At 39.8% G+C, this 15022-nt stretch overlaps 1 protein-coding gene across 1 annotated transcript in view; it reads left to right on the top strand.

Annotated features, from left to right (window-relative positions):
• LOC122812982 (alpha-N-acetylgalactosaminide alpha-2,6-sialyltransferase 2-like) overlaps nt 1-15022 on the top strand; it is a 567580-nt gene that overhangs the window by 546896 nt on the left and 5662 nt on the right. Inside the window, exon 8 of the mRNA XM_044085075.1 lies at nt 3090-3189. Within this exon, the coding sequence (XP_043941010.1) occupies nt 3090-3189 (100 nt within the window). The remainder of the gene's footprint in view (nt 1-3089; nt 3190-15022) is intronic.

Raw genomic sequence — 15022 nt, 5'->3', positions numbered from 1 at the left:
CTCATCCATCCCATAGTAGAACTTTTTCTGATGTCAGCACTACCAGAATGGAAGTGTACTCTCTAGAAACAAATAGTGTGCACTATCATATTAGCATGTACATGTGTTACGCACTGATTCACAATGACAAAACCCACTAATTAACATCAGCCTGTCATTATAGCCAGTGAACAAATGGAGCTACCCAGCAATCTCTACTGGAGTTGTTAAATGGAATGGAATTGACACAAAGCAGAAGGCATAAAGGATGAAATGAAAAGTCAGTGTTTGTAAATAACAAGGTATCCATCTGGTTGTCTTGCCAATACATTCTAGGCATAGTTTTTTACTGTCTTTCTTAGAAGCATTGGAGAAAGGCTGAAAACAAGCTGAGAAAACAGAAAGATGAAGTAGTTACCTGGTCATTCTGAAGGCTTAGATGGCAAGAGATGCAACACATTGTAATTCTGGCAGTTAGTGCAGACAACTAAGTCTATGAGCTGTTAAAAAGCTAGCTACTATATTCCTGAGTTTAATGCCTTCAGCTTTCATTTGCCTATTATGGAACTATGAGTAAGTCACACAACCAGGATTACTCTAAGGCAATTGGGAAATGAAGATAGGCTTCTGATTCGTCTCCTGAATCGCATATCTGCAACTCCTTGTTAAGCGAAGTAAACAAAGAATTACTCGTAAGATTTGGGAACTAAGAACACAGTAATGCACACCAAACCACAATCGACTCTGTGAGATAGTTTTAACTGATAACTTGAAACTGGCCATACATGTATAAAGCAGTGTTAAATGGGACAGGAACATACTGCAGTACCTAAGGAAAGATATTATATGGTGGAAGCGGTCATTGGCAACGTCACTGTCAACATTCAGGTATGAAGATTATATTCTGATTTGACAGTGCTTGTCTTCAGAAGCAACAAGAAAGAAGTCAAAAAGCATTGGAGCATTATGATCAGAGGAGGTTACAAGACATTGTTATACTTTAAGCTGTAATAAAACACACCTTTCATCACCCAAACATAAAACTACTGTTCAATCTCAGCCTTACTACAGGATATGTACCCAAAGAGTGGCGTACAGCAACAGTGGTCCCTCTCCACAAAGGTGGTGCCTCAACGGACCCTGGAAACTATCGCCCCATAAGCCTGACTAGCTTGGTCTGCAAAGCTATGGAAAGGATCATCATGGACCTCATAAATAAAGATATTGGGGACCTACAGACACTGGATCCTACCCAGTTTGGCTTTGTTAAGGGCAGATCCTGCCTCTTAAACCTGGTTGACTTCTTTGAAACAGTCACCAAGGCCATTGACGAAGGGAAGGTGGTCCACACAGCCTATCTGGACCTCGCAAAGCCTTGATACAATACCCCACTCGGGCATTATAGATAAGCTCACCAGCTTAAATATAAACCCCTATGTCACTAGATGGGTTGCAAACTGGCTCAAGGACAGAACCCACATGGTTAGAATTGCTGGAGCCATGTCAGACTCCAAACCAGTTACAAGTGGCGTCCCACAAGGCTCAATCCTGGGACCTCTCTTGTTTGGTATATATTTCTCGGAGGTACAGGCCAACACGGAAGGACTGTGGCTGACCAAGTTCGCAGATGACTGCAAACTGGGCGCCATAATCGACTCTCCAGCCGACACAAGCATCCTCCAAAAGGGCCTCATAGAAACAGACAACTGGTGCCAGAGCCATGGCCTCAAGCTAAACGCCAAAAAGTGTATAGTCATCCCCTTTGGCAAAAACAAAGTGCCCACAAATTACCACATAGGTGGTAATCCATTAAGTACAGAAGTAGTAATTAGGGACCTGGGGACCCAAGTTGATAGCAATCTCTCATTTGACAACCACGTGGCCAAAGTGGTTAGAAAAACATTTTATATAGCCCACCTAATCATGAAGGGATTCACATCTAGATTAGGGAGGTCATCGTGCCTCTTTACTCATCCCTCATCAGGCCCATAATTGAGTACAATGCCCCTTTTGGGATGTACCTTACCAAACACCTGCAGCAACTGGAAAGACCCCAAAAGTACCTCACCAAGAGGATCAAAGGGCTCAAACAGATGCCATATGCTGCCCGGTTAAAGAAACTCCAGCTCTACTCAGTGGCATACCGCCTGCTCAGAGGTGACCTGTGCCTGACGTATAAGGCCATGTCCAACCCGGAATTAAGGGACATGCTGCACCTCAAAAATCCAAATCCCATCGAGCTACACGCCGAGAGACTTGAACCTCAGCACTGAAATAAATAGGACATGCTGGAGGGACAGATTCATAACCCAGAGGCTCCCTTTACTCTGGAATAAAATCCCAGTCCAGGTTAGGCAGAGTCCCTCATTGACTCTCTTCAAGAGGAATCTTGATGAGTGGATGGGAGATTGTAGGTTTACCCCGGGTATCACTTCTGTGTCACTGTTAGACAGAGGCACAGTATACTAACCTCGAAAAAGGGCATAGCAAAATTAATTTAAAATGGGTGGCGAAAGCCAAACATACTCTGGCTAGGCTTATAAATGCCCTAGGGCAGATAGCCTAGTATGAACCTATGAACCTATATGACCACTAAAGTCACAGTATATGCCTTCAAAAATCATACATCTACAGATATTAGATCCCATATAGTGTTAATGAATCTTTGCATGTATTTAGTACAGTTATCTTGTAGTTGGTAATTCTAAATGTGAAGTAAAAAAAAATTATAATGCTGTGCCTAAGTCAGATAGGTTTGCTTTTATGTAATCAAAAGTGTAAGGAAAGAAGCATATTCCTGTGAAAAGTAGACAAAGTGGAGAACTAAAGAAGAGAGTCAAAAACTCAGAAGTAATGTGAGGAAATTATTCACAACAGTGGTACACACATGCAGTAACTATTCACAGCATGACACAGAAACACAAAAACGTTTACAAGTATATGGGATGTATACAAGAGAGGCTCAACATTCAGTAGTAGAAATGTATCATACTAAGACTTCAGAATTAAGTAAAATGTAGAAAAATAGGCAAACTAGATAAACCTTACTCTCTGTGCACATGGGGCAGCACATTCATTACATTTGGTGTTTGTTCTTTTTATCTTTACAGGTTTCTAAGGTCATATATCTTAAATGCAGATTCACAGACAATTTATCGTCCTTCAACAGGGGCAATGGCGTTGCTTACTGCTATTCACACCTGTGATGAGGTAAGTGCCATCAGATCACAGCTACTTGTAGGCTTTTCTTGCATAAATCCAGATGTCTATCCTTTTCTAATTTGTTGGTTAAATATGCAATTTCTCTAAAATGACATCCATTTTTTAATTAAGGAAGTTAATTACAGCATGCCTACTTTTTGCCTGGAGGACTAGATAAGTATGGTAGGCAGACGTGTGCCAGATCTAGCTACTCTTTGCTTTGGCTACATGGACCTATAATACAGTGTAGCTGGAAAACTAGACAAGTACCTGAGTAGGGATGTCAGTTGCCTATGACAGCTGCACTGTGCTTCTGGTGCATTAAACAGACCAATTGTACAGTGTAAATACAAAAATGGCTCGGTGACACTGGCAGTCGTGTTACAGATTCTTTTTCCTAGTGGCATTGAGCTTTTAGCAGGTTGAACAGGTAGCAAAGTTCTGCTGGAAAAACAGACCACTAGTACAAGCAGCTTTACCATTGATTCATTATGCTGTCTGCACTGTACTATTGGTCCATTCAGTACAGAGTAACCTGAAGCCCTAAACTCCTGCTCAGTAATGTGATCCTAACTCGTAGAAATGTAGCAATAGTAGCAAACAGCTTATATATAGATGTTTGCTACATTGCTACAGTTCTAAAGTGTTTTAAATTTGTAAGTACTTCTTTTCCCTTCCTTAACTTGCAACTTACTGTTGAGTGGGGTGCTACTCTTTTTGGTCATCTGCTCCAATTTTTTTAAAACCAGTGCTATGATTTTTTTATCTTCACAGAATGAGAGACGTATGGTTCCAGATGTCTTGTTCACCCCTCTGTAACTGAAAAAAACAAAGTTGGTAAATGTGGCAAGACAAGGGACAGCACGCTTTGCCCTCTAATGGCTTCCAAACCAAAACAGTCTGCAAAGCTGATTCAGTGAAACAACCATTTCTGATCATGATGTTTGTCATTCCATAAGCAGCATGTTTTTAACTAGGAAATAGTTAATGGACTCAAAATATATCCTAAGTTACTTCATCTTTTGCTTCAGAAAATTAAACCAGCGAAAGCACAGTAAACAGCAGACTGTGTCAAAGGACACAACAGGCCTAATTAAAAGAATACTACATATTTCACTGTAGATTACTTATGTATGGCCTTGTAAACTATACTTTCAAACTGAAACAGACAGTGGTATTTAGAAGGAACATATACACTAAGTGCTAGTATAACAGTGAGTGAGTTGCACCATGACAGGTAAGAGGAATTCAGAGATGTTACTTTCACTGTTGTACTGTGCAAAAGAGGTGTAGTACTTCAAAAATGGTAAATGAAGATATGTGAAAGATAAAGATGAGGAGTCCAGCTCACCATACAAACACCTACAATGGCAACAGACAACTAGTGTGTCATACAATGGTGTAAAAGTAGGTACACAAAGATTAGCTACTACAAAAATGCTTGTGAAAGTACTGGCCCACATAGCTCTCAGCTGTTCATCTCCTGAAAGTGGAACACTACCTGTCATAATGTGGAACAAATGGGCAAAATCTGGGGCCCTTACTACTAGCTTACTAACAACCTCAAGCAGGATTAAAATGTGTTTCTTTACACATACGATACGTTATTTGATGGATGTATATGATTCATTATTATTTGCTGAGGATATCAGTTATAAAACTTCTTATCATTGAATAAGTGACAGGCCCTTTCCATGTGGAACAATGAGGAACCATGGACATTTTAAAACACAAAATGAGGAGTGTTCTTCTTAATGAGATACACTTGAAAGTTATGCTGGCCCATGCTACCAGGTTACAAAGCAGTAGTAGAGAAAACTTGGCTGGGTATACAAAACGAAGGAAGGTTTTAAAATAGCAACACATGAGACTGTACTGCTAGGGTCTATATCAGTTTAGTGAAAACTTACTTTGTCGAATGTCTGTTCATCGACCTCTTTTCATCGAACCATTAAATCAGCGAACCATTTTCCCAGGGAAAGAAGTTAAGTGGTCATTGTTACACATTTGCCCTTTTCCCCAATGTAGTGTGATCTCAGAGTTGGTATATATAATTAGAGGGTTTGGGGGGGGGGGCATTGGAGGCAAATCCCCCTACATTATTTTGTTTAGAACGGTGTAATTTTTCTTACAATTACCCTGGTGGCCAAGTAGCCTTTTTCCCTTGGAAACTGTTTCACTGATTTAATGGTTCGATGAAAAAGGGGTCGATGAATAGGAATTCGATAAAGTAAGTTTTCGCTAAACTGATATAGACCTGTGCCGTTATATATATATATATATAAGCCCGTAGCTCAAGACATACAGGAAAGAAGTGCAGTGGAAGCCAAAACATAACTGAAGATGTCTGGATTGATTTATTATTTCTCTAGACCAGTGGTGCTCAGGAGGGCCACTACACAAATTCTTAATGCATCTGCGGGACACCTCAATACATAGTAAATCATTACGAGTTAACAATAGGTACAGGTGAATGGCATTTTTACTTAAGACAGCAGTGATGAAATTGCCTGTTTTCTACATAAGCTTTGCATTTAACTTTATTCTGGGTTGCAGCCATGACTCATTACAAACTCTTGCAGAAAGTTGCTACTGTTTACAGACTACAAGTTATAAACAACAAAGAATAGATACTTCCGCAGCTAAAATTAGAAATGTGTGCAACTGCAGTCAATTAGGTAACTAAGCACGTGCTGGAAAGTTTGCATGACTGGAGTAAAGCATAGCATTTTTTCACTTTTTAAAAAATTTTTAGTTACTCTCTGGGGGCAAGATGGTGTTGCGTCGAGGGCCTGATTTGGCCCTGGGGCCGGATGTTGTGCACCACTGCTCTAGACAGTAGCATAATGCACATCATTTGACAGGTAATGATGATTAACTGATTGTAACATAGCAATAAAACATGATGTAATATATCGGGCAGATTTTGTAAGGGGAGGCTGCTCCCTTAACTCTCCATGCTCCATCTTTAAAACATAGGATGTGAGGAGGTCATGTGGGGTGCCGGTCCACTCCCTCCACAAATAAAATTAATGAAAAAATACCTATTTCTAGAGCAATTTACTCAAAGAATTTAAAATGAAGCATAGTTGTTACAATGTAAGATTTAAATAATAACGTAGTTAAACATAATGTATGTCATTGTTTCAGAGATGTACGATAATCTTCATCTCCACATTCACCAAACACGGCATCCCTAGACACACTAACCTTAAAGTAAGTACCTAAGAATGCAAATACTGTAAACAGCACTAGCAAAACACTCATACACTCTGTTGTAATTATTCCCTGCAAGTCTTTCTTCCGCTTTATCTACACATGCACAGCAACACTTACCACCTGATCTTTCCTCTCTATATGCTAGTTAACAGTCACTGTCTGCCACTTCCCCACAACACCTTTCCCACTTATTTTATCATCACTGTCTGCTTCTCCACTACCACACTCACCATCTCATCATTCCTATCGCCCTCATATTTCACTGGTCCCACTTTGGTTCTTCTAGTCCCAAATCCTTGAAAAGTCTGTCTTAACTGTTTCCTACCAACCTCCTGATATTTATTTACATTTTCTGTGTTATGCATATTTGGGCTGTTTTTTAAAAAATACCTTTTTCAATATCTGTCTTCTTAAATTGTATTGACTGTGCTTCTACAGATTGTAAACCTTTAGTTGCACCTACTTTATTGTAAATTCTTTTCAAGACTGCAAATTTTCATTTGAGAATGTTTTTGCCTTTGGTCAGGGTCATGACTGAAAAGCGTCCAAAGACCAGGTCACCTACCCAATTAAATTCAAATAAGCAAAATAAATAAAAATAAATCTTTCTATCTCTAATCACCTTTAACAAATGCTGGACCCACAAAAAAGATAAATAGCGCACATGGGAATGCAATTGCATTTCCAAGGCCACTCCTGTTTTGGAACAACATTTGTGTTGGGACCAGTATTTATCACAATTGCATCAGCCAAGGGATACAGGTCCAGAATCAACTATAAAGCCTGACAGAGGAAAGCCTTGTACAGGTACACACTAACTATGGCAGTGGTATGCAGGCTATGCCAAAGTATTGCCAGTGTAAGAGGCACACACTTTTTATAGTAGGGCAGTTTAAATGGCCACAAACCAAAAGACAGCAACATACATACATGTTGTCTACAGGGATTTTTAAACAATGTTAAGTGAAAAAGGCAACACAAAACTGGTTCTGACACCATTATCCATTATTTTGAACCTTTTTTTTAATGTGGCCAAAATGCCACAGGTTTGACTAAATATTACTAATGTACACTTGCCAAAGGGCCATCCCTTGGTGGAGATCAAGGGTAAGCCTTTAATAAAGACATTAATGTTAGTTCCACAGCTGGCTCAGGTTTTGAAGGGAGTATTCTAAAACATTACTGAGTTGTCAAGAATAATGGATTTTTGCCCAAGGCTTCCATGTGTCTATCATAATCTCTTATGTGATTTTGAGCCTTATCTCCTGGTTGGGCTACCTTCTCTCTGTTTTGCTTTTTGATGTCCTTGGCCTGCCTGAATATTTAACAGGAACTCTACCAACATACATGGTGTGTATTAATGTCTGCTCTCATTTTAAAGCCTGCATTATTTTATTGTACTTTACACAGTTTATCTTACTCATGTGTGACTGACCAGAATACTCTAGCCAAGAGTTTTTGCTATACCCTACTTATCAAATGTTTAAGCATAATTGAAAAATTTGTGACTAACCCTCTTAACTTGCATAATTCAGGTACTGGATTTGTTAAAAGATGTTCATCAGGACATCTTGTCCACTCACACAGAAGATGCCAGTCCAATTTGACTGCTAACAGTTCAGATTCAATTAGCAAGGCAGAAGGGAGACTGAATATAGGGCTCTATCTGTATCGAGTATGGAGCAGCATGGGTTCCACTTTTAGAGGGGATGAACCACTGTACACTTAGCACTTTGTGATGTCCTTGGGGATACAATACAGTATGGGAGGCCACTCACCTATGCTAGTGATTGTTGGTAATTAGGAGAATGAGAAATATGGAAGGGGTAAACCACTCTCCAGCAGCATAGGGGTTACGGTGTTAAGGGAAACAGGAAACCCTAAATAAATTATAAATCATTAGAGAATTAAACTACTGATGTTCCTAGACACTCTGATAAGCCCACTACAATAAGCCAAGGAAAGTCGCAGGATGACAGCAAGACCTGTGAGGTGCCTTGTCTGTTGGACATTTTACAGTCAAAGCAGGTTTACAGGATGAATGCTGTCTGTAATTCCAAGTCCTGAAATGTACAGGTCCCAGAACATTTTTGTATTTATTGGCTGTAAAACAAGGATGCAGTTATGTAAGCTATTTTTTCACTCTTGCAGTGAAAGTACGGATGGTGGGGAGAATAGGCAATGTTAGTCATTCTAACGCTGAAAATCCTTAAGAACCCCACTAGCATTATTGTCCCAGCACAGGTTCAATCAGAATAAAGCCATTGTTCTTCTTCACAGTTGTACAATCCAACTGATGGACTCATGCCATGGAGGCTTTTGGGGGGGGGGATTCTTTGCTCTGATGACGTAGGAAAATTTACTGTGCAATTCTTCTCCTTCCATGTTTTAAGGGTGCACTCTCAATATTACAAATTCCAAGGGTCTCATCTGACTGTACATGATATTTGATTCCTCTGAATTGGACTTATGTTTTAGCAACAATTAATAAGGCATGTGTTTTCTCCTACTATTAGAATGAACTTCTAATTTTACAGAGGGAAACTCTCAAGCCACTACAATACACAATCTTTATGTCCACTTAGCCTGGTTCTTGAATATAAAATGTCAGAAAAAATCTGGGTTCTCCAAGGATATTGAGAGTCTACTAGTAGCTAAATAATCATCCACAAGGGTCAGTTATACCTTAAAATTAATGGTTCTCTTAAATGTTCAGTTCCATTTCTGTGATGAGGTAGTCATATGGGATGGTCATGACCACGATTCTTTTAGAAACGCCTCCACGATCAGCTGCTCTGTCACATATCATCTGAAAATGAATGACATTTTCACTCAAAAGATTGGGTACCCTACCGAACATCTCAGGTAAGAGGATGTTTCCACCTAAATGTTGCATTTTTCTTATCACAAAGTGCTTTTCATCCCCTTTAATTCAACAGCAAGACTGAGGCCATACAAGACACATAATTTAATCATTATTCTATTTCCTTTGTTTTTGAAACTTTTTTTTCCTTCTTCCTACTTGTCTCATCATCTGTTATATCATATGGACAAAGAGGTATACAAACATCTAAACCATTTTTTCCACAAAAGAGTAAATTAGGCTAGCTCAATGATTCTAACTAGAGGTTCAATAAAAAGCCTAAAACCTACATCTTTTGTTCTTTCCTTCAGAGATGGCCAAAATCACATCTCTGATGGACAATGTGGTGCAAAACTATATTTCTTAGCCTGAAGAAAAGAACTCAGGTGTACCTGAACAGGAACTCTTCATTTACATGTAGTTTCTATCATCACATATTACCTTTCCTTCCCGTTCCTTCTGTTCCCTTCCCTTTAATCCATCTTCATGCATAGCACATAAAGAAAATATGTAGCCTATTGGTTTTCTGTCTGCATTTGCTTCTGTAGTCTCTGTACGTCCCACTTTCTAGAAAGTTTCATGTCATTTTCTTCTTGTATTCTTTATATCTGTTATATGACACATATGGAGAATTCATAAAGCATCAGGACATGTAGACAGCTGTATACATGTCGCAGTACCTTTTAGTATTCAGCAAGCGCCCTTATATGGTGCTCCATGGTGGTCCTTGGCCCTGCAACACAAAATCGTGGAGAACCCTGAAGGGCTGGCACCATTGTCATGCTGAATGCTAATGAAGCATTTTGGGGACAAGCATATGCTAGCCAGCCATGTGCTCTCTCCCTGAAGCAATCCCCAGGAAGCCATCTACATGGCAGAGCAAATGATTTTAGTTGTTTATTATGGTTTTTGTACATATGTATATTTGTTTTATAATATTTCTGTTATCATATTTTCATGTTTTGTTGGTAAAAGTTTCAAAAAACAATTGGAAAAAAAAAGAAAGCTCTTGGCCATGTAGATCAGCACACCCATCCCCACAAAAAAGCCCTGTTCAGTCACTGAACATAAATGGGGTGGGGGGACCACTAGACACCAGGATTTACTTTAAAAGTGCCATAATGGCACCAATATCAAAACAGGCATTGGGCGGGTGTGGGGACTCCAGGGATAAAGGTGTAATGCCATACCAGCACAAACGTTAGACAGGGACCAGGTGGTGGTGGTGGCGGGATACATTGCCATACTAGCACAAATATTATACTGGGCGAGGTGGTGGAGGGATACATTGCCATACTAATGTTAGTACAGGAATTTGGGGGAGGGGAATAAAGTGCCATACTGGCACCAACATTACTATGGGAATTTGGGGAGGGCATACAATGGACACCAGGCATTTCACCATAACGTGCCCTAAAGCACAGAATGGCATAATGGGGGTGGGGCAGGACCACCAGACACACTCTAATGTGCCATAATAATACACACTTCATGAGGGTGCTGGGGGTGGGGGAACCACTAGACTTCTTGGGATGACTCTTTAAAGTGCTGTAACAGCACTGATATTGTAAACAAGGATTGGAGGGTGATACACTAGACACCAGGGCCTAATACATATTTGCTGTAGTGACACTAAAGTATATGAGGGTGGGGGGAACAACAGGCTAGTAGGGACAGGTACAGGGACTGTGCTTTGTTTGTGTACGTGTGTGACAGACTGACTAGGAGGGATTCCACCGCCTACATGAGCAACAGGCTGCTACCATGACATGCAGATCACCATAGTAACTGCAGTAGTAACTCTGACAGTAGCTCCAATTCAAGAAAAATGCAAATTAGCCAATAATGAAGTCTTTACCTCACTGTGGCTAGCACATTCATGAATTACAAGTGGGCACTTTGAACTGGAAGGGCCTTTCTGGTGAGAAATGTATTGCGTGTGCTATGAACTTTAATCAATTACCAGGATAGTCTTTGAATGAAGTAAGTCATTTAGCAGAAGAGGAATAACCATATAAAAGACAATTCTAGTTATAATATCAATACAAATCTATTAGAATGTGACCTATTCAGCCTGAGTGTAAGCTACTAGGTGAGAAAATTCTCACACCATAATGAAAAACTTTGATGAAATCCAAAGCAAAGTCATTTAAAAAGTGAAACTGATGTCATTGCAATGACACTCCCAAAAGCAGGAAATGGAAGCATACTCCTTGCAAGCCATGGGAAAGGATCACAGTATATGATATTCTCATCTCAGTGTAATGGGTCCCTGTAAAATGACCAGGGGGTAAAATCTATGACTGCAAAACAATGACACGGTTCGCCAACTTCCAATATTCTGTTCTGGAATATAAACAATAACCACTACTACAAGTAATGAAGGGACATCAGTGCTGCAGTAAAATTCAAATATGATGAAAAGCACTTTTTTTGGGAGGGATGCACCTGTCTTTTGATGTGACATGATTCCAGTAGACATTTATTTTTTTCAAAATGTCAAGATTTATACAAGAGTTTGGCCAGACTTTATGCTAGTAAATCTATAGTAACAGCAGGCTACTCAGACAACTGTTTTCTACCATTTTTACCAGTCTGTTTTCGCAGAGTAGGACTGGTATGACATGACAGAAATAATGCCAATATCTTTCCACTTCTAGCATATTTTGTTTATGTATATTGCTGTCAAAACCCTTGTGTCTCTCAGAATGCAGATCCAGCCAACCATTAGTTGAAGATTCCCCCCCAACAATAAATCAAATCAATAAGGTTCTATAAGCTTTTTAATGTCAATATGTTATCACTTACACATTACAAGTATTCTGGCCCCATAGAGGTGAGGGAGAAAGCTTTGACTGTGACTCTAGTTAGGGGGGGGGGGGTAGCCTGGCACCTGAGGGGTCCATGTCAACTTAACTGAAAAGCAGTATACTGAAAACCATAGTATTGAATGCACCAGCACTGAATGTACAATGTCGAAATGTCAAAATGCAGAAAATTCAAAATGTTGAAATCAAAATACTTACTCCCTACAAGTAAGGAGAGCTGGACGTGCCCCTCCTCCTGGTGGCCTCATGTTTGTGCTCTTTTTCTCCCTGAGTTTCAATAACAGGGAATACTGTGTGTTGACTGTCTGTGTATAGATGCAGTGTACAGTATATAGTACATGTATAATATTAGAACAGATTATGAGTTCATAATTGTGAACTTTCAATATTCTGACATTTCAGGATTTTGTATTTAATATTATGACATCAGTCATACTATTACTTCAATAAGTTACCATGTACCCCACTTGAAGAGCCTTCTTATGAGGATAAGAAAGTCATTGTACCTGCTCACCTACCCTGGGAAAAGGCAGTAGTTATAAGCAGGGATGGCAGCCCAGGTGGTGATACTGAGGCAAATACAGACAGATGTAGAAGACGAAATATAAGGACAAGGCTTTGAGGCAGTCTGCATAGGACTTGTTTCCAAACCATGCATTCTTTTTTATAGAATATCTGAGGCTACGCCAGTCGTTGCATGTGCCTGGCTAGGTACATCCCGAGAGGGGCATTATATTCAGTAGTTGGTCTTATGAGAGCAGAGTACAACAGAATGAGTAAACATTTGGATTTAGATTCCATACACCTATAAACTCTGCAACATAAAATTATATAAACTGTGTAAAATAAAATAATTTCATCACTACAGCAGACATATGATGGTCAGATGCTAAATCACTGTCTACATGCATTCCCAAGTCCCTGATTGTAGAGTCTCTTCTTAGGGGTGTACTGTCAGTGCAGCAGTTTGTTGGGGTAGCTGTCTTCCCAAAAGATACTGTGATGTACTTTTTGGCATTGAGTTTTAAACCACAATTCCTGCAACCTTTATTAGTCTGTCTCAGGACTCTTGGAGGATGTTTGTGACTTGGTGGAATGCAGAGACAACAAACAGTTTATCATCTGCAAATCTGGTCAGCCAATGGCCCTTGATTTTATACCTGACCTCAGAGACATAGATACCAAACAGGAGTAGCCCCAGCACTGATCTCTGAGGCACTTCACTAGTGACTCTCCTTTTGTGGAGGAAGACTCCCCTATTCTAACTTTTTGAGTCCTTTCTGTAAAGTAGCTGGCTATACAGTGGGTGATACAAGGGTTTATACCTATTTTAGTGAGATTTTCTATAATTCCTGAGTAAGGTATTGTGTGAAATGCCTTAGCTAGGTAAAGGGAGGCAGTATGCACCATTTTTGCCCTTGTTCATTGCTTTGGTGACATTTTTGAAGAAGTGATTTGGGTCTAATGTTTGTAGATTACCTATGTTGTTAATTAGGATATCCATGATTATTCACTCCACAGCTTTGCATATCAGGCTAGTCAGACTAATGAGATTATAATTCCCTGGGTTCATGGATGTCCCACCCTTGTACAGCAAGATAACCACTGCAGTGGAAGTCTGCTTGTTGAATGTGGTTCAGTGGTGTTTCTAGTGGTCTCAATAGTTTGTATTTCATGCTATTAAGGAGGTATCCTGGGATTTAATTGGGAACTACTGATGTAGTGGTCTTGGCCTTGGAGAGCGCCTTGCGCACCTGCTTTCTAGTAGTAGTAGTAGTTGGAGGAATTATGGATGAGCATATGGATAGGAGATGGGGGTAAAATTGGAGCTAAATTTGTCAGCCAGGAGGTTTGCTATATCTTCCGGTCCATACGTGGTACCATTTACGATTAATCTGGTACATTGCTGTGTATTGCCTTTGAAGTTACAGGAGTAGCCTAAGAAAGTTTTGTGATTGCCTTTGGCAAAGTAGGCTAATTTTACCTCAAATTTAGCTTTGGAGGACTTCATTGCCACCCCCCCCCCCTCAAGTTGCTTGTTTAGGCTGATGAGGGATTTTCTTACTTTGCTGGGCATTGCACCTTCTAATTTTTTTCCATTAATTTCCTCCATTTGTTATACAACCTGTTGAAGTTGGGATTCCACCAGGATGGCTTGCTTTTTGACTTGATCCCCTGCTTAATCTGGGTAGATGCAGCTGTCTATATGCAGCTGCATGGTTCCTGTGAATGATTCCACACAAGCAGCAGTGTCCCAGGGTTTGGGGGGAGGGGGGCTTGAAATTTTGCCAGGATGTCACTTAATAGAATGGTGCTTGCCCTAGAATGATTCCTAAAAGTTTCAAGGTTAGTCAGTGTCCCTGGTTTTACCTTTACTTCAAAGTAGACAGCTATATGGTCTGACCTGCCTTATTTCCACCATAAATAATTATGTCAGGGGTACAGGAGCAGTAGAGGTCTTGTAGGCTGCATGAATGGTCACTGCTTCTCTCTTGTTTAGTCTGAGCCTTCTAGTACGGCAATCTCACAACACCGCTTTTGAATAACGGCACTTTCGATCTATATGCCGTTCGTGGAAATTACCTTTCGATCGGCTGACATAGACTCTATATACATACATCTATATATATATATATATATATATATATATATATATATATATATATATATATATATATATATAAAGAGAGAGAGAGATTTTTTAAAGTATGTCTGTAGCGCTTCTAGCTTTTCCTGTACATTTCCTTTTGTGTTAAGTCCATACCTCCACAGAGGAGTGTAAAAGTGGTCTAATCAGAAACACATATGCCGGCAGAATTCTGGGACCTCTACAGGTTGAGGTTTTTGGCTGAAAACATGTACTTCTAATGAACTTATTTACCTTCACAAGTAACTAAATGTTCCCTGGTGAACCTAGCATGTTCACCAAAAG

This window comes from Protopterus annectens, chromosome 10.part0, assembly GCF_019279795.1.
Source record: "Protopterus annectens isolate FY-2018-M chromosome 10.part0, PAN1.0, whole genome shotgun sequence".
Classification (NCBI taxonomy): domain Eukaryota; kingdom Metazoa; phylum Chordata; order Ceratodontiformes; family Protopteridae; genus Protopterus; species Protopterus annectens.
This window is presented reverse-complemented; position numbering and strand designations above follow the sequence as displayed.